Source organism: Dinoponera quadriceps, unplaced genomic scaffold (genome assembly GCF_001313825.1).
Source record: "Dinoponera quadriceps isolate SergipeBrazil2010 unplaced genomic scaffold, ASM131382v1 scaffold2952, whole genome shotgun sequence".
NCBI classification, from domain to species: Eukaryota; Metazoa; Arthropoda; class Insecta; order Hymenoptera; family Formicidae; genus Dinoponera; species Dinoponera quadriceps.
The window spans coordinates 343,961-360,093 of NW_014557517.1; the positions used below are offsets into that span (position 1 = coordinate 343,961).

The window sequence follows — 16,133 nt, forward strand, 5'->3', positions numbered from 1 at the left end:
CATAAACTCGCGTTTGTATTAATACCCCACGACGAAATGGTATAGATGACCACCGGGTAGAAACGTGCATGCGCCGGAGCCTGCACTTCGACCGTGCGCCGAATAATTGAACGAACGCCGGCGACGAGGAGAAAGGTGTGCACAAAGGCGGTTCGCACACGCGAGAGGAAAGAGCCGATGTACAAAATCGCGCGCTCGATTCTTCAACTCGCGCGTTAGCCTCTGACATTTCGTGTGCAACTCGATAACTCGCAGACACTTTCGCGTCCCAAAGACTCCATCAATGAGAGATTACATGTGGACATCTCCCGCCCTGAAAAAGGCGAAAGAACGCGCGGGTGAAAGACGGGACGCCCCCACGTGTCTTCGGTCGAAGGGTTGAGGGGGGTCGATCGAGATGCGCGGACTTGTGTTGCGTTTTGGCACATCCCGATGACGACGACGGAGGAGGTGGTGGTCGGCCGCCCCCGCGACAGCCTCCGACGGTGGTTCGCGAGATCCCTCGCAGTCGCGTCCGTGCGCTCGACGGCGGCGCGTCGCGGGTCGAGTGTCGCGCGCAGGTCGTGCTCCGTCGTCCGAGGGAGAAGACGCAGAGGAGGAAGCGGGAGGATCACAGGTCGGCTGGCGAAATGCGCGAGAAACCGCGGGCGGCTCGCGGTCTCGCAGGGAACGACGAGGGGCACTAGCTCGGTACCTGGGAGCGGCGCGTTTAGAAAGTTCGCGAGAGACGCGGCGGGTGCCGCGCGCGTCTCTCCTCCCCGTCATCTCTCTTCCGCTTCGTACTTTTTCCGCGTTCCCGCGAGCCCGCCAAGGAGAAAGCCTCTTTCTCCGCTCGCGTACGAGGATGACGACGATTTGCCGAGCCACCGCTCGGTGCAGCGCGATCTGTTCCGCGCCGCGTCTGTGATTAGATTAAGGGAAGGAAGTGCTGCAGCGTCGTCTACAGCACGATGCGGCATAGGAGAAGGGTGCATAGATAGAGGTAGAGCGAAGGAGAGAGAGAGAGAGAGAGAGGATTTCCTTTGTAGAGGATGCTGCGCCTGCGGGCGCAATGATCCCGCGAGGAAACGTTCGCAGCTCTGTCTTCCTCCCAGAGATCTCGGTGAGACGCGAATACATTGCAGATTAGTTTGAATGAGAGACACGTCGTTGAATTCCCCGTGAACCGCTGACGACTAATTCATGAAGTGAATTCCCTCGCGCGATACGCTCGGCGAATAGCGGCGGATTTCTTCATTGACATCGAGATGATCCACGCGAATCGATTCTTCGGACGACATATGGCTTTGTAGCAGTTGCCTTTGTTTTGTTGATTTTTCTTCTCCCTCTGTAATTTCGTCGAGCGGAATGAGAGAGGAGGGAAACAGATCTAAACGAGTCGAATAACGTTGAAAATAACTGACGTTACTAAGAGCGCTTTTTTAACGCGAGACTGAAAAATATCAAATTTCTCGCTAGCGTCAAATTGCTAAAATGGCTCGAATGGCTTCGCTCAGGTACATGTCACGCAGGAGTTTTCACGGTGCAAAATACCAACAATAAACGCTCTTAGTACTGATAGAGTTGATTTTCAAGGGAAATTTATTACCGGATAAAATCATCAGGCGAGACCTGTCGTACGCGCGAGAGAGTTAAAAATTTTTAACCTCCCTCCGATGAAATTACAGTTACAGGATCGGCGCGATGATTGCCTTAGAGAAAAAACGAGGATCGTTGCTCGCAGGTAATTCCATTTGTCTGACTGGATTTTTCTTGTCGAAATAAGATCCGATTAAATTACTATTATTCGCGCGCGAATGAAAAATGAACAGGACGTAATTGAGGGAAAAGAGAGGCGAGGAGAACCGTCGAAGCGTCGAGAATTGCAAATTGAATCGGACATTATTATATGAGCGAAAAGTGAATAAGAGAAGGAAATAGTCGGGGATGATCCGGAGGCGCCGAAAAGCGAAAGTCGAACGGGGATCGATACGCGGGTAAGGACGCAGGTGCATATCTCGCGTCGGGAAATTCCTCGAGAATCTTTCGAAGAAATACCAGGTCGTCGAGTACATCCGGGGAACGGGAAGAGGCGGGGATGGTAGTCTCTTATTTACCCGCGGGATCCTTCGGGATTCACGCCGAGGGGTTGACTGTAACGAATTTTACCTGTCAGATACGGGAGAACGGGGCGGCTGAATTTTACCCTCAGCAGGTGCCGCGATGTAGAGTCCCTCGGATCGCATCGAATCAAAATGAATGTCACCTCGTGTACTAGCGTTCTCGACGCGTTTCGCCCGTGAGATTGAAGACAGCTCGTACCTGCGATCGTCAGGACGCGCGTCCGTGAGTTATAAACACTCGATACTCCAGTCCAATTAGTGGATCCGCGGGATTAACGGTAATCCCGTCGAGGGTTAAATTCGTACCCTTCCACCGAATAGCAGCGATTGCGCTCACGTAGTTACTCTCGCCCTCGTGCCGCGGAGAAACGCGTTACCGAATGCCCCACGATCGAGCGACGAAATTCCTCCACGAATCGTGTCTCGCACGCGAACGACGGTCATTGTTTCTCGTAATTAGCCGAATTCTTTCTGAGACGATCGAGAGAACGCCTGTCTTCTTTCAGTCTCGAATGTCACGATCTCTCGATTACGATGGAGATTGTCGTCCCCTTGAAAGGAGAAAATCGTTATTCGCTGTCGCCCCCGCCCACTGGCCGTTACACGCTTTTGGCGTGCGCTCTCGTTAGACTCGATCTCAGTTTTGGACGGAGACCGGCGTGACCTCGCCCGGGTCACGATCAAGGACGCACATGTCACGGCTCCGGTCGAAATTGTCGGTGCTACTTGGCTCCATTTCGTTTACTTCGTGGATGCACCGACACTCGAATTCATGCTCGAACGGCTAACTGGGTCGATAGCTCGCCCATTGGTGCACGCTGCTATCACACCGTAATGCTCGTGGTTTGCCGCTGAGCTATCGCTATTGTTATTATAATTCCAGCTCGATTATCACTGTAATTTCACGAGGCCGTTGCAATTATGAATTATTAAAAAGGGGAAAGCGCGCGTCACGAGCGGCGCGACCCATTTTTCTCGGCCGTGGACCGGAGCCCGCGGAAGGAAAATTTGCGCGACTTCGTTCCTCCTCCGCTCGCCTTCGTCAACGCGGACCCTCGCGTCCACGGGACTAGGAGACGTTTTTCTTGCGGTCCACTTCGCGTCGAGCTCGCTCTCGCTCGCGCCGCCGGAAACCGCAGATTATCGAGCAGACGCGGAAGTGGAACGGGCGTTTTATCGTTTTATTTCCGAAAGACGAGAGCCCCGGCTCGTTCCTACGCTCTTAGGTTTGCAGGGCCTATGTTTCGGGACGATGAATAAACATGTTCCGTCGCCTCCTTCTCGTCTCTCTCACGCGATTACAGAAAAATTCGGACGAGCGTGCGCCGCTGGCGCGGCGCCAGCTTTTTCCGAGCTGTCGCCGCGAGTTTGTCGCCTCGGTGTCTTTCGGGAACTGGGTTATCCTCGTACACGTGCGTCCGTGAACGTAACGAGGAAGAGTACACGGACGAACGAGGTGGATCAGAGATTTCGGCCGGCCAAAATAGAATCGATCGCCCCGCCTCGTGACGAAGTTCGCGTTCGACACGATGGCGCGCTCGACTCGAGACACCCTGTATACTGAATAATATATCGAATGATCAAACACGACACGGCGCAAAGATGTGGAGAATGTGTTAGGTGATGCGTGGTGGTGTATATGTATTGGCGTTATGTAAGATTATACCGACGATAAGTAGAGGAAATCGATGTGCCCGCGCGAATATTCTCGGCGTCTCTTGCCCCCCCCCCCCCCCCCCCCCTCATTCGTTTCCCGCAAGTCACCGGTAATCGCAGCGCCGTACGCTCGAATTTTACCTCCAGATCGACGACGACCGTTCTCACTCGCGTTTGTACTCGCAAACGAGACCGATCGTCTTCCAAGGAGTGTCTTCCGCAACCTCAGCCGTTTTCCCGCGGGCTATTTCTCCCCGGGTCGATTAGATCGAGCGTCACCGTGCCACTCACGCATTCCCGGACCTGGTAAGACGATGAGCGCGTTGCTCTTGGCTGAGCTTTCTTAACCGTAGAGAACTGCATCCTCCGAGAACCAGCCTCTCGGGAGGAACTTTGGAATCGCTACCAGAGGTCGAGGGATAAATTCGCGCGTTCGAGATGTACGATTACACTTGTCAACGAGATTTTGTTCCCGAACGACTTTCCCTTGTTGAACATGAATCCGTTGTTCAAATTTGGCTATTGGGTCACAGTTTTGGGAAAAAAATGTCGTTAAAAAGGACAGAAAAGCCAGTTTTGAGGGTTTAATAGCAAAGACCGGCGGTAAATTTTTCTCTCACATTTCGCCGCACAAAAGTATCAACTTTTAGCTTTAGAATACATTTTGTATCATTTCAGTACGATTTTTCCTTTTCAATATACAGCTAAACATGATATTGACGTAGAGCGCGCGACCAGTGTTTTTAATTTTAACTGCATCTTGAAAATGGAAAATCATACCGAGAGAACCGCAACATTATGAAATGCATTTTAAAGTGAAAACTTAATGCTTTCGCGTGGCATTAACGAAAACAATTTACGGAAAAGAAAATTTGCTGCCGGTGCTACAAGGTCACGAAAACCCTTGAAAAAAATTGGCGTTTTTGAGCCATTATTCTCAAAATTGCGACTCGGTAGTCACATTTGGACAACGGACTGTTAAGCGGATGGAAACCACTCGGGAAGCACCTGTTTTCATTCCGGATACAGAGGAAAAGTAAAAAAAATTCGTCGACTAGTGTTATGAAGCGAGACGAGAGACCGTCCTCTCCGCTCCTCCGGAGCACGGTGTAAGAGATGTTATCATTGCCAGGAGACTCGGGAACCATACGGAGTCGAATAGTCCACGCGAGGTGGACGAGTGTCAATTCCGTTGAGCGCTCGACGCCCCTCGTGATTGTTCTCCACCCGCTCGCTAAGCGCACGAATCCAGCGGAGGTTGATCCTCGGCGCCATCTCGGAAGGAGAATTCCGTCCTCTCCGAATCGAAGAAAGAGTCGCTCGCCACGAGAAGTGGTCGAGGGAAGAGCGTAGATCGCCGTAGTCGGCCTCCCGGACGAGCGTCGTCCCGGCGTTCGATGACAACTGAACAAGATTTGGTGCTTACCCAGCGTGCGTGAGCGGATCCTCGGGCACGAGGGCGGTGCGCCGAGGAGATCGTCCTCGACCACGACGATCCCGACGGCGGGGGCGGCGACGACGACAACGACGACGACGATGCTGCGCTCGCCGGCGCGCGGCGCCGTCACCGTCCTCCGGGAGCCCCTGTCCGCTTCCGCGTCCGCCGCGGCGGCAGCGGCCGCGGTGGCCTCCTCGACCACGACCGTCTCGGCGCCGCCGACGCCGGTTCATCACGGCGCCGCCGGTGCCGGCGCCGGCAGCTCGAGCGCCTCCTCCTCGCGCCTCTCCCTGCTCGACACCTGCCACAGGAAGATCAGGCTCTTCGGCGAACTAGTCGCGTGAGTTCCCCGCCAGAACGATCGTGTAGATGATTATGTATCTTATAGTGTGCTCTCGCGCGTCAATCTCGGCTCCTCCGGTCGAACGACTCGAACGGTTCGGTGGTGCCTCCAGGTCGAATCGCGGAATCCTCCTCGGGCTGCGAGCGTTCGAGCAGTTGGAATCGTCCGTGAAACCGTACAGTTGGCCGACGATCGGGCGTCGCGGCGCTACCATCCAGTCACTTGAGTCACCTTCTGTCATTTTTCTTGACAAGTCACCACCAAATTTCCTATCGTCCAAAATGGGTCACTATAGGCATTTCTTTCCTGAGCTGCCGTTAAATTGGTAAATTGTAGGCGTTCTATACATATTTTTGCCGTCTCTCTTAATCCTATGATAGCAAGGTCGGGGTCGGATGCGACCCCATTGCCCGTTTATTGTACGCGCTGTTTCTCTTCTTAAGGAATGCGTGATTTACCTCATTTACTTATTTTGTATATTAATTAGACGAAAAATGAACAAAACAGCACAGAGTCGGATCCAATTTTATTTTCTTGAATTCGTGAAAAATCCACCTTATGGCTAGAAAGCTAATAAAACTGCTCCGAAAGCATACTTGCTCATATCCTTGGTCTTTCCTTTAGTTATGAATTTTCAAACCGTATTGTGAAAGAAACTATACGTTAAGGAAGGTTCGAGTTAATGTTACTTTTTCGCTTAAATAACCTTGATTACTATCAAAGTTTGACGAAAAAAAATGTCACTTTTGGTCATTATTTTTTGTCACTTTCTGTCACTCCTTCGCTGAGAAGCAGTTACTATTTCACTTCTTTCGTCCCGGTAACTGGATGACGGCGCTGCGTGTGACAAAGGAGACGCGGATGCGAACGCTGTTTGCCCGCCGTCGAGGAGGAGCACTTTGTGTTCCCGAGATCGTCTCAAGTGTTCCTCGGAGTGATCCACCGGCTCGATCGCGCGCCTCGAACTGTTCGAACGATTCGGTCGCACAGTTTTACTCGAGTCTTTTAGTACAAGCTCTGATATGTACATACGTATCACTACATGCGCGCCGTGAAAATCGCCCGTCGATGTGTAGCAGGGACGCGAGAGGATATTCTGGTCCTGGTTGTGCGCTAATGTTCGGCATTCTCTCTCGGAGGATCAATTCGTTTTAACTCGCGGCATTAATCCAGTTCCGGCGACGACAGTCCGACGAGTCAGAAGTGATGATGACATTGTTAAACGTAAAGTGGTGCCGTAGGACCGGCTACCAGAAGCTTGATAAATATTAATGGTACCTGTTGATGGTTAAATATGTGCCACTATTCTTGGACTTTTAAGATCGATGGACGATGCACTCTAGAGTAACGATCACACGAACTGTCTGACAAAGTCTCTCGTGACTGGAAAACTGAGCATGTTCGGGAATTGCAGAAAATATACACGCACATATATATATATATATATATATATATATATATATATCGATGGCACACACCACACATAGGTCCTACACACACGGTAGTGGTGCCATATTCGCAGCGAACGGTCGAGGGACGTGTGACGTACCGAACAGGGTGGTCACGATTTTCGGATTATCATCGCTCGTGCCTGTCCCGTTTCATACGTGACGCGATTCCGGACCGAAGCCGCTACGATATTATACTATATGTACGTGTTCTGGAAGAAGTGTGGAGTCGTCGTCGCTCGCGGCACAGCCGCGTTTGCGTTTTGACGCGTTTCGCTGGTAACGCGGACGAGAGGATCGGGAGAATCGGATATTTGGGACATCCGCCGCTGAAATTGCATCCGTGGGGAGTACATTGCAGCGTCATGAATATATATATATATATATATATGTATATACACACGATTATCGTTATTACGACGTGCAAACGCGATTAAGCGTGCGGAATTGCAGGCGACGCGCGAGTTTGTACATACACACACTCGGTTGACTCGCGCCAATATCTTCCGTGTGTGCGGAGATACGCAGCTTCTTTCCAGGAGCATGTGCTTTCTAGAGAAGATTTTTTAAGCGCTTTGGATCGTGTAGACATGGCTGAACGTCGCTGCTATCGTTATTGCATGTAATTGCATTTTTCACTGGCAGGAAGCTGAATGTGCGACGCCGGCTGCTGCGTATTTAAACGGGCCGATCTGAAAAATGTACCTCTTATGTTTTGTTCTCACACATAACTTACACACACACACACACACACACACACAAATGCGAACAGGCTGGAACACTTTTTCCCTTGCGAGTTACACGCAGCATTCTTTCGTTCGATTCACACAACTGCGACCTGTCAGTTCTTTTCTCGATGTTCGATATTGTTAAGTATAATTACGCCATATTTATAATTAATTGCTCGCAATCACTGACGATTACGTTTTATCGAATCTGAGTTGGAATTGTATTGCTTTCTCAATTTTCAAGGATCAGCTCTCTCTCTCTCTCTCTCTCTAGCGACTCAGGCGCTGTGAGTCTCGCAGGAGAGCATTTTTGTTTTTCCGATCGAGCCACACCGTCTCCCTGTCCTCGATATTTTTCACACTGGCTGACTCTTAGAACCGCATCGGATTAAAGGGTCTTCAATTCAGCGACGCTCGAAACATCCCGTTTTCGATGTCTTTGCCTGGGACGCGAGGAACCGATCCACCTCTAACGAGAACGACGCGACGCGAGAAATAGCGGCGCGCCGTGATGGATTAAAGGCAGACTGAATGGAGTCGGCAAAGCGCCGGTGATCGTGCAAATCCGATAATTCGCTAATCTAATTGATGAACCCGCGCCAGTCGCGTTTACAGACGATGCGCTCTGTTCCGTCCGCCACGGTCGATCTGAAGACCGCGAATTAGCGCGCGCCATAATGCGTTTTGCGAAAGGCCTCTCGGAAGTTTCACCGACGACTCTTCAAGGACGCTCGCTCTTGACGATCATATGGCTCGATGGCGTCGTTCTAAATCTAATTTAAGCAGCCCACGACAGGATTGATCGATCTATCTCTGTAAACTCGCTGTTCACACTATCTGTTCACGGCAGTCTCATGATCTTTGGATCTCTTTACTTCGTACTCGATCGTGGATCATCGATCGTGAATCGTACGGCAAAACCGACCTTCTGTCCTTTCTTATTCGCTTCTCATCAAACACGATAGACAGGGTGTCATTCACGATTAACCGATCGCGCGTGAAGGAAATCGACGTAACGTCGAAACTCACAAGAGGCGAGACCGGTATCTTCGATCCGCTCGATCGATCAATCAATGTATGCACGAGTATATTAAAAGCGACATGTCTATTGTACATTCAACTATTCACCTCGTCACGAGAAAACCCCCCACTTAACGATGATGAGTTTTTAGCGTTGAATTTGGTTTCGCACAGCGTGCCTATCGAACTCACACGAGGCTGTGGTTATGTGTGTTTTATATATGTAAACATATATCTATAAAAAAAAAACAAAACTTATATAAACGCGATACTCGTGATTTTGCTTGACTGGCTTGAGCGTTTACGGAGATCATCGTCGTGAGCCTCGAGTTCCTCGCTAATTCCACGATTGTTTCGTCCTTGCAGAAAAGCCAGACGAAAGGAGAAAGATGCGGGAACCACGGAGGATCCGAAACTGTACCTGGAGGAGGCGGCCCTCGAGAGGCAGCTGCCGGAGTTGGACCTGAGAATGCTCGTGGATCTACCGCCCGGCCTGGATTACAACGAGTGGCTGGCGTCGCACACCCTCGCACTGTTCGATCACATTAATCTCGTCTACGGCACGATATCCGAGTTCTGCACCATGACGGGCTGCCCCGACATGACCGGTCCCGGTTTAAGGTACGGACTTCCTTTTCCTCTACGGGATGATTGACCTGTGGGAATATACCGTCCAGTATTGCGTCGGCTCGCTTATCAGCCCTTGCTTTCTTCGGAATTCTTCAACTTGTATCGATGGAATGGTTTTATGTAGATTCGATTTAAAAGCGTAAAAGGGATGCGGAAGGAACGGGAAATTGGAAGATTTTACCATTCATCGATGAAGTCTCGAAGATCGATCCGAGCCGCTTATTGGCGCACATATCACCGTTGTAGTTTCGCATTCGAAACGGCCAGTCGATCGGCCACAACAATTGACAACTGATTTATCATTCCAGAACGTATCTGTGGTTCGACGAGAAGGGGAAGAAGACGAGAGTGGCGGCACCACAATATATAGACTACGTTATGACATTTACGCAACGCACTGTTAGCGATGAAACTATATTCCCTACAAAATACGGTAAGAGAACTGCTTAACTTTTTGACACTGTGTGCATTTTTCTTTTTTTTTTTTCTTTTCTTTCTAAGATGCGTTATGTTCGTCGAAAAGCACAAGGTCGATAATTAGAAATACATTTTCGTCGACGGTAATCACAATCGACTTTAAATTGGCTCGAATCAATGAAGGTATAATTAAGAGCGACGGGTGAGAGCGACAGCGATTGACGTATCACGATACTTTGCAGCAAACGAGTTTCCAAGCTCGTTTGAGTCGATAGTGCGTAAGATCCTGCGGCTACTGTACCACGTGGTGGCACACATTTACCACTGCCACTTCAGGGAGGTGGCGCTCTTGGGGTTGCACGCTCACCTCAATTGTGTGTTCGCCCACCTCACGCTCCTCAATCAACGCTTCAACCTTATAGATCCCAAGGAAACGGAAATCCTGGGGGACTTAGAGGCCGCCCTCTTGGGTAAGTTTCGCGCGCGCGCGCGGTATTGATCGATGCCGGTTACGCAATGTGCCCGGCATCGGGAGATCCTGGGAACCCAAGCGTGTTTCGAGCGAAGGAAGCGTTTGCCTCCGAGCGATCGATCGCGAGCCACGCGTCTCTTTCGCGCGAAGGGAACCTCCTCTTGTTGCTATTAAGTCAGTTTAATTCGAAACTTGCGGTTCGCGTGCGGTCTGCGGCGTTCTCTCCGCTGGAGGAGGCCCGCTCCGCTCGAGCAGGTTCTCTCGATCATCAATCGCGCGATTAAGAAGCGAAGCCGATTACACACACGTGTCAGGCGTATATTTAGGCTACATTAATCCGTCCCGCTGTGGGGAAATTGCTGTTCGTTTTTTTTTTTTTTTTTTTTTTTTAATCGATTCTTCTGCTCACAGGTGNTTAATCGATTCTTCTGCTCACAGGTGACTCGACATCCGCGCCTTCGCAGACCTTAGCCATCCAGGAGACTCCGACCACAACCACCACTACTACTATCACCACCACCACCACTACCACCACCACCACAACCACCACCTAGATCGCGTTGCGTCGTAGCGAGCGAGAAAAGGTTGCAGTTCCTGAGACTAGGTGACGATAGGCGATTCGTTCGTTTGTTCGTTCGGTTATCTTTCTCCTCTTTTCCTTTTTATAGACACTACGCGAACAGATAAGAATACAGATTGTGATGCCGTGAGCGTGTTAATTAGTAGCAGGATCGCGAGAATGGCCGAAAAGAGAGAGAAAGAACGGCGATTCTGTAAAAAATGAAAAAAAAAAACAAAGAAAACGATACCAGTAGTACCTGTATATAGCGAAGTGTGAACAATTACATGATGTAATTAGGTTCCTCCGTTTGTTGTTTGTGAGATTGTACATAATTTATTAAATAGTAAGATATATACGAGAGAGAGAGGGAGAGAATGTGCGAGAGAAAGAGAGAGAGAGAAAGTGCGACAAAAAGAACGAGTATTGATTATTATTGACAAAGAGTTAGTTGCTATAAGAGATAATTTGTTCTGTAAAAAATGAAACAATAATAATATTGTAAAGTTAAAATAATACCAAATATATACCTGGTGTTAAGGCACGTGTTATTGGTGACAAGTGGGGATGTGGGGATCTCCCCTGCTCAAGACTCAACTTCCACGATTCCGAGCAAAGTATCTCGCGGTATCCCTCGGGGACGCCTCCACCACCTCGACTGTCCGTTAAAGATTCTTCATCGTGTAAGTCTTGATCCGATCCCGACTAATATTCATCTCGAAGTGACTCATCTGCCTCCCGTTAGATATCTGCAATGACTCGAGGTATTTTTTAGTAGTGCATCGCCAGCTGCGCGTTCAAGTGCAAGCAGCGGTCGGCGGGTGAACGTGCTTCACTTCCACGAGTCTGATCGCGGCGCAGAGGTTCGCTATCTCCCTGAGAAACAGGCCGAGCGCCTCGGCTATCGGCTCGCAGAGATCCCTCAGCGACGTGGCGACGTTGTATAGTAATATCAGTATCGGCTGTATGACAGCGTTGAACACGATGGACAGCAGAGGTTTCACGAAGTAATCCGCTATCAACTGCAATATCCCCACCGTCAGCGGCCGGATCGCGCTGTAGAGCACGAAGCGAAGAAGCTGCAGGATGAAAGCGGTGATGAATGCCGTGCCTATGTGAATCGTGCCGAAGATCTCCGCCCAGAAGCGCGTTGCCGCTTGATCCGTCTTCTCCGCGCACTTGTCCGTAGTTAACACGGGATGACAGTCGGTCGTTTGATAATATCTGCCGAGAGAAATATTGCATCTTATTCGCTTGCGTTGGGTTATGCCGATTGATAGGCTTTTTCCACGATTCCACTTCACTTTGGCAAAGAGGGAAAGTAGAGGGACTATTATTCATTATTATAAGCTTATTATAAAGTCTATTATTTCCAAACATGTATTGAAAGACCATCACCAAAGTGTCAATTAAATTTCGGATCGTTCTGCGTGGATATTTAATAATAGACTTGTCCATCTTAACTGGGCTAGTGTTGCACTTCTTTCCTTTTTCCATCACCTTCGTTAAGTTGTGTATTTGTTTCACTCTTAGTGCAAAAAGTGCGATCTAGTTCGGCTAAACTGGACAAACCTATTGAATCAACCGCACTCACGCTGAGTTTCCATGATCGAAGTAGTAGATCTCGATCTTCTCCACGGCCTCGTCTCTCTTGAGTTTCGTTTTCGCGTGGTGCTTGGGCAGCTTCACCGACTTGCCGGGAGGATCGTGGGACTTTTCGATCTTGCTCGATATCCCGTCCGATGTGTCGCAACAGACGAAAGGCTGAAATTCACGGGCCGCGTCGGGCGGCTGTTTACGCATTTTGGCGTAGCGAGGACACTGAGTTTGCTTCAGCTTGATCTCGTAAATCTTGTTCTCCTTGCCGCAGTACGCGTTTTTCGGTCGTTTCCACTTGAAACGGCCCCAGAACGGCCTCGATTGCGGTTTTTCTAAGAAAATCACTTCACTTTATATCCGGCTCTTTGTGCCAGAATCATCAATTCGCCGTTACAAACGACGATTATTGCGTATACCTTCCCTGAGTTTCACCGGCAGAACGTAACCGTTGCTGAAACGACAAGTCTACTTTAAGAGATAAATCGGTCAACGTAACGGAAAGTGATGGGTACTTACATTTTGTGAGTGTGACAGAGGCAAGGGAAACTCGGCAGGTATTGCGATGTCGTCATCGCCGTTGTCATCGGGTGCAGATCCCTCGAACTGTCCTGCTGCGATTGATGTACCGGTCCTGTCGGAACCGATATTGCAGTCGTACGACAACTCGTAATCGACGGCACGTCGGGAGGACATTCGCAGTCCGTATCTGCACACGGGACAGTTGTATCAACAAATTGGTAAAATTAGATAGACAAAGAGACAAAGGGACGAGTGACAACTACTACGATTAAACTTTTGTTAAAAAGAAATTCATACCAAGTCCGCAATGAGAGCGATATCCGGCTTGTATAATTTCGAAAGACATCCAGAGATGCTTACCTTTGGGTCCTTCGGCCGAATCATTTTCTTTGTCGGTCGTTTTGACGTAGAGGTTCGCGTCGGGAGTCCTGGCCGGGGTAACGTCGTCTGAGTGCAAGGACGTTACATTGGACGGTTCCGTCGTGTCGGTGCAAGAACAATCACCCTCTGTAACCATGTTGAACTCATTTCCTTACGATGAAACGCATTGAACGAAAAATTAAATTAACAGCGACTAACATCAAGCAAACTGCAACGAAAACTGAACTATCGGAACAATGGCGATAACAAAAGCGATTTGTACCTGTACGCTTACATATGTTGCGCGTATTCAAGTGGTATCGTGTTTAATTAGACGGTATTCACTCAGCAATTGGTATGTCCGGGAAGTATTGGTGGGCTTTCGTTAAATAGGATATTACGAGCTCGCTTTGCTCGTATTTACCAAATTTAAATTTGTAATTAAATTTGTGCATTCAAATTTGTAATTAAGCCGCTAATCACGATTCTAGACAGATCGCCGAAAGGCGTGCGCATGCGCGCGAAAGTAGCGCGCTTCCCCGTCCAATCGCTTTTGACAAATTCCTGCGCGCGATGCACGCCACATTCATCGCTGTTCAATTCGTTTTCCGTTTACGGCTAAGGTATGCAAATTTCGCCTGCTTTTTCCAAGGTTACTTCTCAAAACGTTCTTTTCGTAGAAAATTTTACTCAGTAGCCTCTAAGTGATGAAAGAGGGACCAATCAGAAACGCTCAACAAGTTTTGGAACAGCCACCGAGAGTGAAATTTTCCTTGGAAAAAGAACGTTTTGGGATGCAGCCCAAATCGATAAAGACAGTTTTGGGTACATATTTGCCAGTGCCAGTTTCACTGAAGAAAATGTTGAAGCTGTAATCGCTACCTCTGATACTCTAGTCAGATGGCATCGCTTTGATTATGGCTGATATTTCTAGTTCGTAATTATATTTCTTTTTTGCTTCTGTTGCAGACTTATAAAATATGCTGTAGGAACTAATACTGTATTGTTCCTCTGCTTCTATAGCAGCACCTCACCGGAGAAAACGGCCTTGCTCTTAAACTATTTACTATTATTTCTATTTTACCGAGAGACTTGCCACGGCCGACTGACTCGTTCGCCTATTTCGTTCTCTTTAAATTTCGCGCCCGCTCTTTTGCTTCTGGTGGCGATCACTCGCTCGCTTCCAGTGGCGCCCTCCTTGCTTACGGCTAGCTTAAAACTTTTACAGTGTGATCGCGTCCTCGTGGTTCTTCGCCATTCTTCATCCAGCCAATATGATGTGAGTACGAACTTCTACTCGGTATTCACGATTGATCCCTTCCCAAAAGCACCATTATTGCGTATTTTGTGAACAATAATGGTCGTCAAGCGGAAGGAAAGTAAAGTCTTCACTTGGTGAGGGCAATGCGATTTGTAACATTGCACCTCAATCCGTGTTGATACACTTCATCCGAAAAAGATCTAATGGTCTTTGTATTTATTCATTTATTTATATATTCAAATTCTATCCGCATGTAAAAATTTCTTAAACTTATTATGGAGGAAACTGAAAGAGATGTAATTGTTAGTAAGTGCTAAAATATTCGTGAAAGCTTCGTCAGTTCATTTCGAATTTGTTCTTAAGATGGCCGTTCACAAAGGTAGCACGTGGATGAACCTTTTTAGAAACCAAATACTTTTCTTATATACTTATTAATATATCAAGAAATATATTAAGTTGTTACAAATGAAATATTCGTTTTCGCAATGTCAAATGTTTCCCGAAATATTTTTATCAATAGATATTTTTATATTTATGGATATATTATATATTCTTTAAAAGCTTAGAATTTCTTCACTCATCAGATTTTAATTTTCTTGATTTGTATATTTAAATGTGTGTTTAACAACTTTCTTTTCAGCATAACTGAAGATGATTTACGTGTACTCATTTTATACCAATGGAAAAGTGGTCATAGTATTGCAACAGCTGCTTGCAACATCAATGCTGTATTTGGCCGAAACTCTGTTAATCAACTCACCATTCATCGATGGTATGAAAAATTCCAAACTGGACATGAGGGTCTCAAATATGAAGAATGTGGAAGACAAGGACAACCTGAACGATAAGAAATTGAAAACGTTGGTTGAAGCTAATTGGACTTTTCTACTCGGTATTCACGATTGATCCCTTCCCAAAAGCACCATTATTGTATATTTTGTGAACGATGATGGTCGTCAAGTGGAAGGAAAGTAAAGTCTTCACTTAGTGGGGGCAATGCGATTTGTAACATTGCACCTCAATCCGTGTCGATACACTTTATCCAAAAAAGATCTAATGGTCTTTGTATTTATTCATTTACTTATATATTCAAATTCTATCTGCATGTAAAAATTTCTTAGACTTCAAACAGTCTGAGAATTTGCAGGAAAGGGTATAATACTGCAATTTACTGTTACCTCAGGTCAATTGGCAAAATTAAGAAACTCGACAAGTAGGTTCTACATGAACTCAACAAAGGACAAAAAGTTCAACATCAAGAAATCTGCTTTTGCGCAATGATAAGGAGTCATTTTTATGTCGTATTGTGACTGATAAAAAATGGATTCTTTGTAACAACTGGCGACACTCTGCGCAATGATTGGATGCCATTGAAGCTCCACGATATATGCCCAAGTCTGCATCCAAAAAAGATGGTAGTCACTATTTAATGGTCAGTGGCCAGTGTTGTCTTCTACAACTTCTTAAATCCTAGCGAACAATTACATTTCCTGAATTCGAAGTCATGCACCAGAAGTTATCTGAAAAATAGTCCGTATTAGTTAATCGGGCAAGGTTTATTTTGCTGCACGACTATGCTTG

At 47.7% G+C, this 16,133-nt stretch overlaps 3 protein-coding genes across 7 annotated transcripts in view; 2 read left to right on the top strand and 1 right to left on the bottom strand.

Moving 5' to 3' along the window:
• Window positions 1–11,357, top strand: part of LOC106749262 (MOB kinase activator-like 2) — a 32,255-nt gene extending 20,898 nt beyond the window's left edge. For 3 of the 4 annotated variants that reach the window (XM_014628546.1, XM_014628545.1, XM_014628544.1), the window contains exons 2-5: window positions 9,102–9,356; window positions 9,674–9,798; window positions 10,025–10,252; window positions 10,693–11,357. In XM_014628546.1, the coding sequence (XP_014484032.1) occupies window positions 9,205–9,356; window positions 9,674–9,798; window positions 10,025–10,252; window positions 10,693–10,808 (621 nt within the window). In that variant the 5' untranslated portion in view covers window positions 9,102–9,204 and the 3' untranslated portion in view covers window positions 10,809–11,357. Of the gene's footprint in view, window positions 1–5,208; window positions 5,537–9,101; window positions 9,357–9,673; window positions 9,799–10,024; window positions 10,253–10,692 lie in introns of those variants that run through there. The other variant, XM_014628543.1, reaches the window with a different exon arrangement.
• Window positions 523–4,972, top strand: LOC106749266. Of its 2 annotated transcripts, XM_014628549.1 has the most exons (4): window positions 523–1,102; window positions 1,668–1,723; window positions 3,906–4,064; window positions 4,891–4,972. In XM_014628549.1, the coding sequence occupies exons 1-4, from the start codon at window positions 1,052–1,054 to the stop codon at window positions 4,952–4,954; spliced, it is 330 nt and encodes a 109-aa protein (XP_014484035.1). In that variant the 5' UTR covers window positions 523–1,051; the 3' UTR covers window positions 4,955–4,972. The 2 variants fall into 2 exon arrangements, with proteins under 2 accessions (XP_014484035.1, XP_014484037.1); XM_014628551.1 differs by lacking the exon at window positions 3,906–4,064.
• A 241-nt stretch (window positions 11,358–11,598) lies between the features above and the next one.
• Window positions 11,599–13,785, bottom strand: LOC106749192. The gene is made up of 5 exons (XM_014628379.1): window positions 13,292–13,785; window positions 12,929–13,043; window positions 12,829–12,863; window positions 12,408–12,744; window positions 11,599–12,037 (listed from the first exon to the last, which is right to left on the bottom strand). Exons 1-5 carry the CDS (start codon window positions 13,446–13,448, stop codon window positions 11,611–11,613), a joined length of 1,071 nt encoding a protein of 356 aa, XP_014483865.1. The 5' UTR covers window positions 13,449–13,785; the 3' UTR covers window positions 11,599–11,610.
• Between the last annotated feature and the right edge of the window lie 2,348 nt (window positions 13,786–16,133).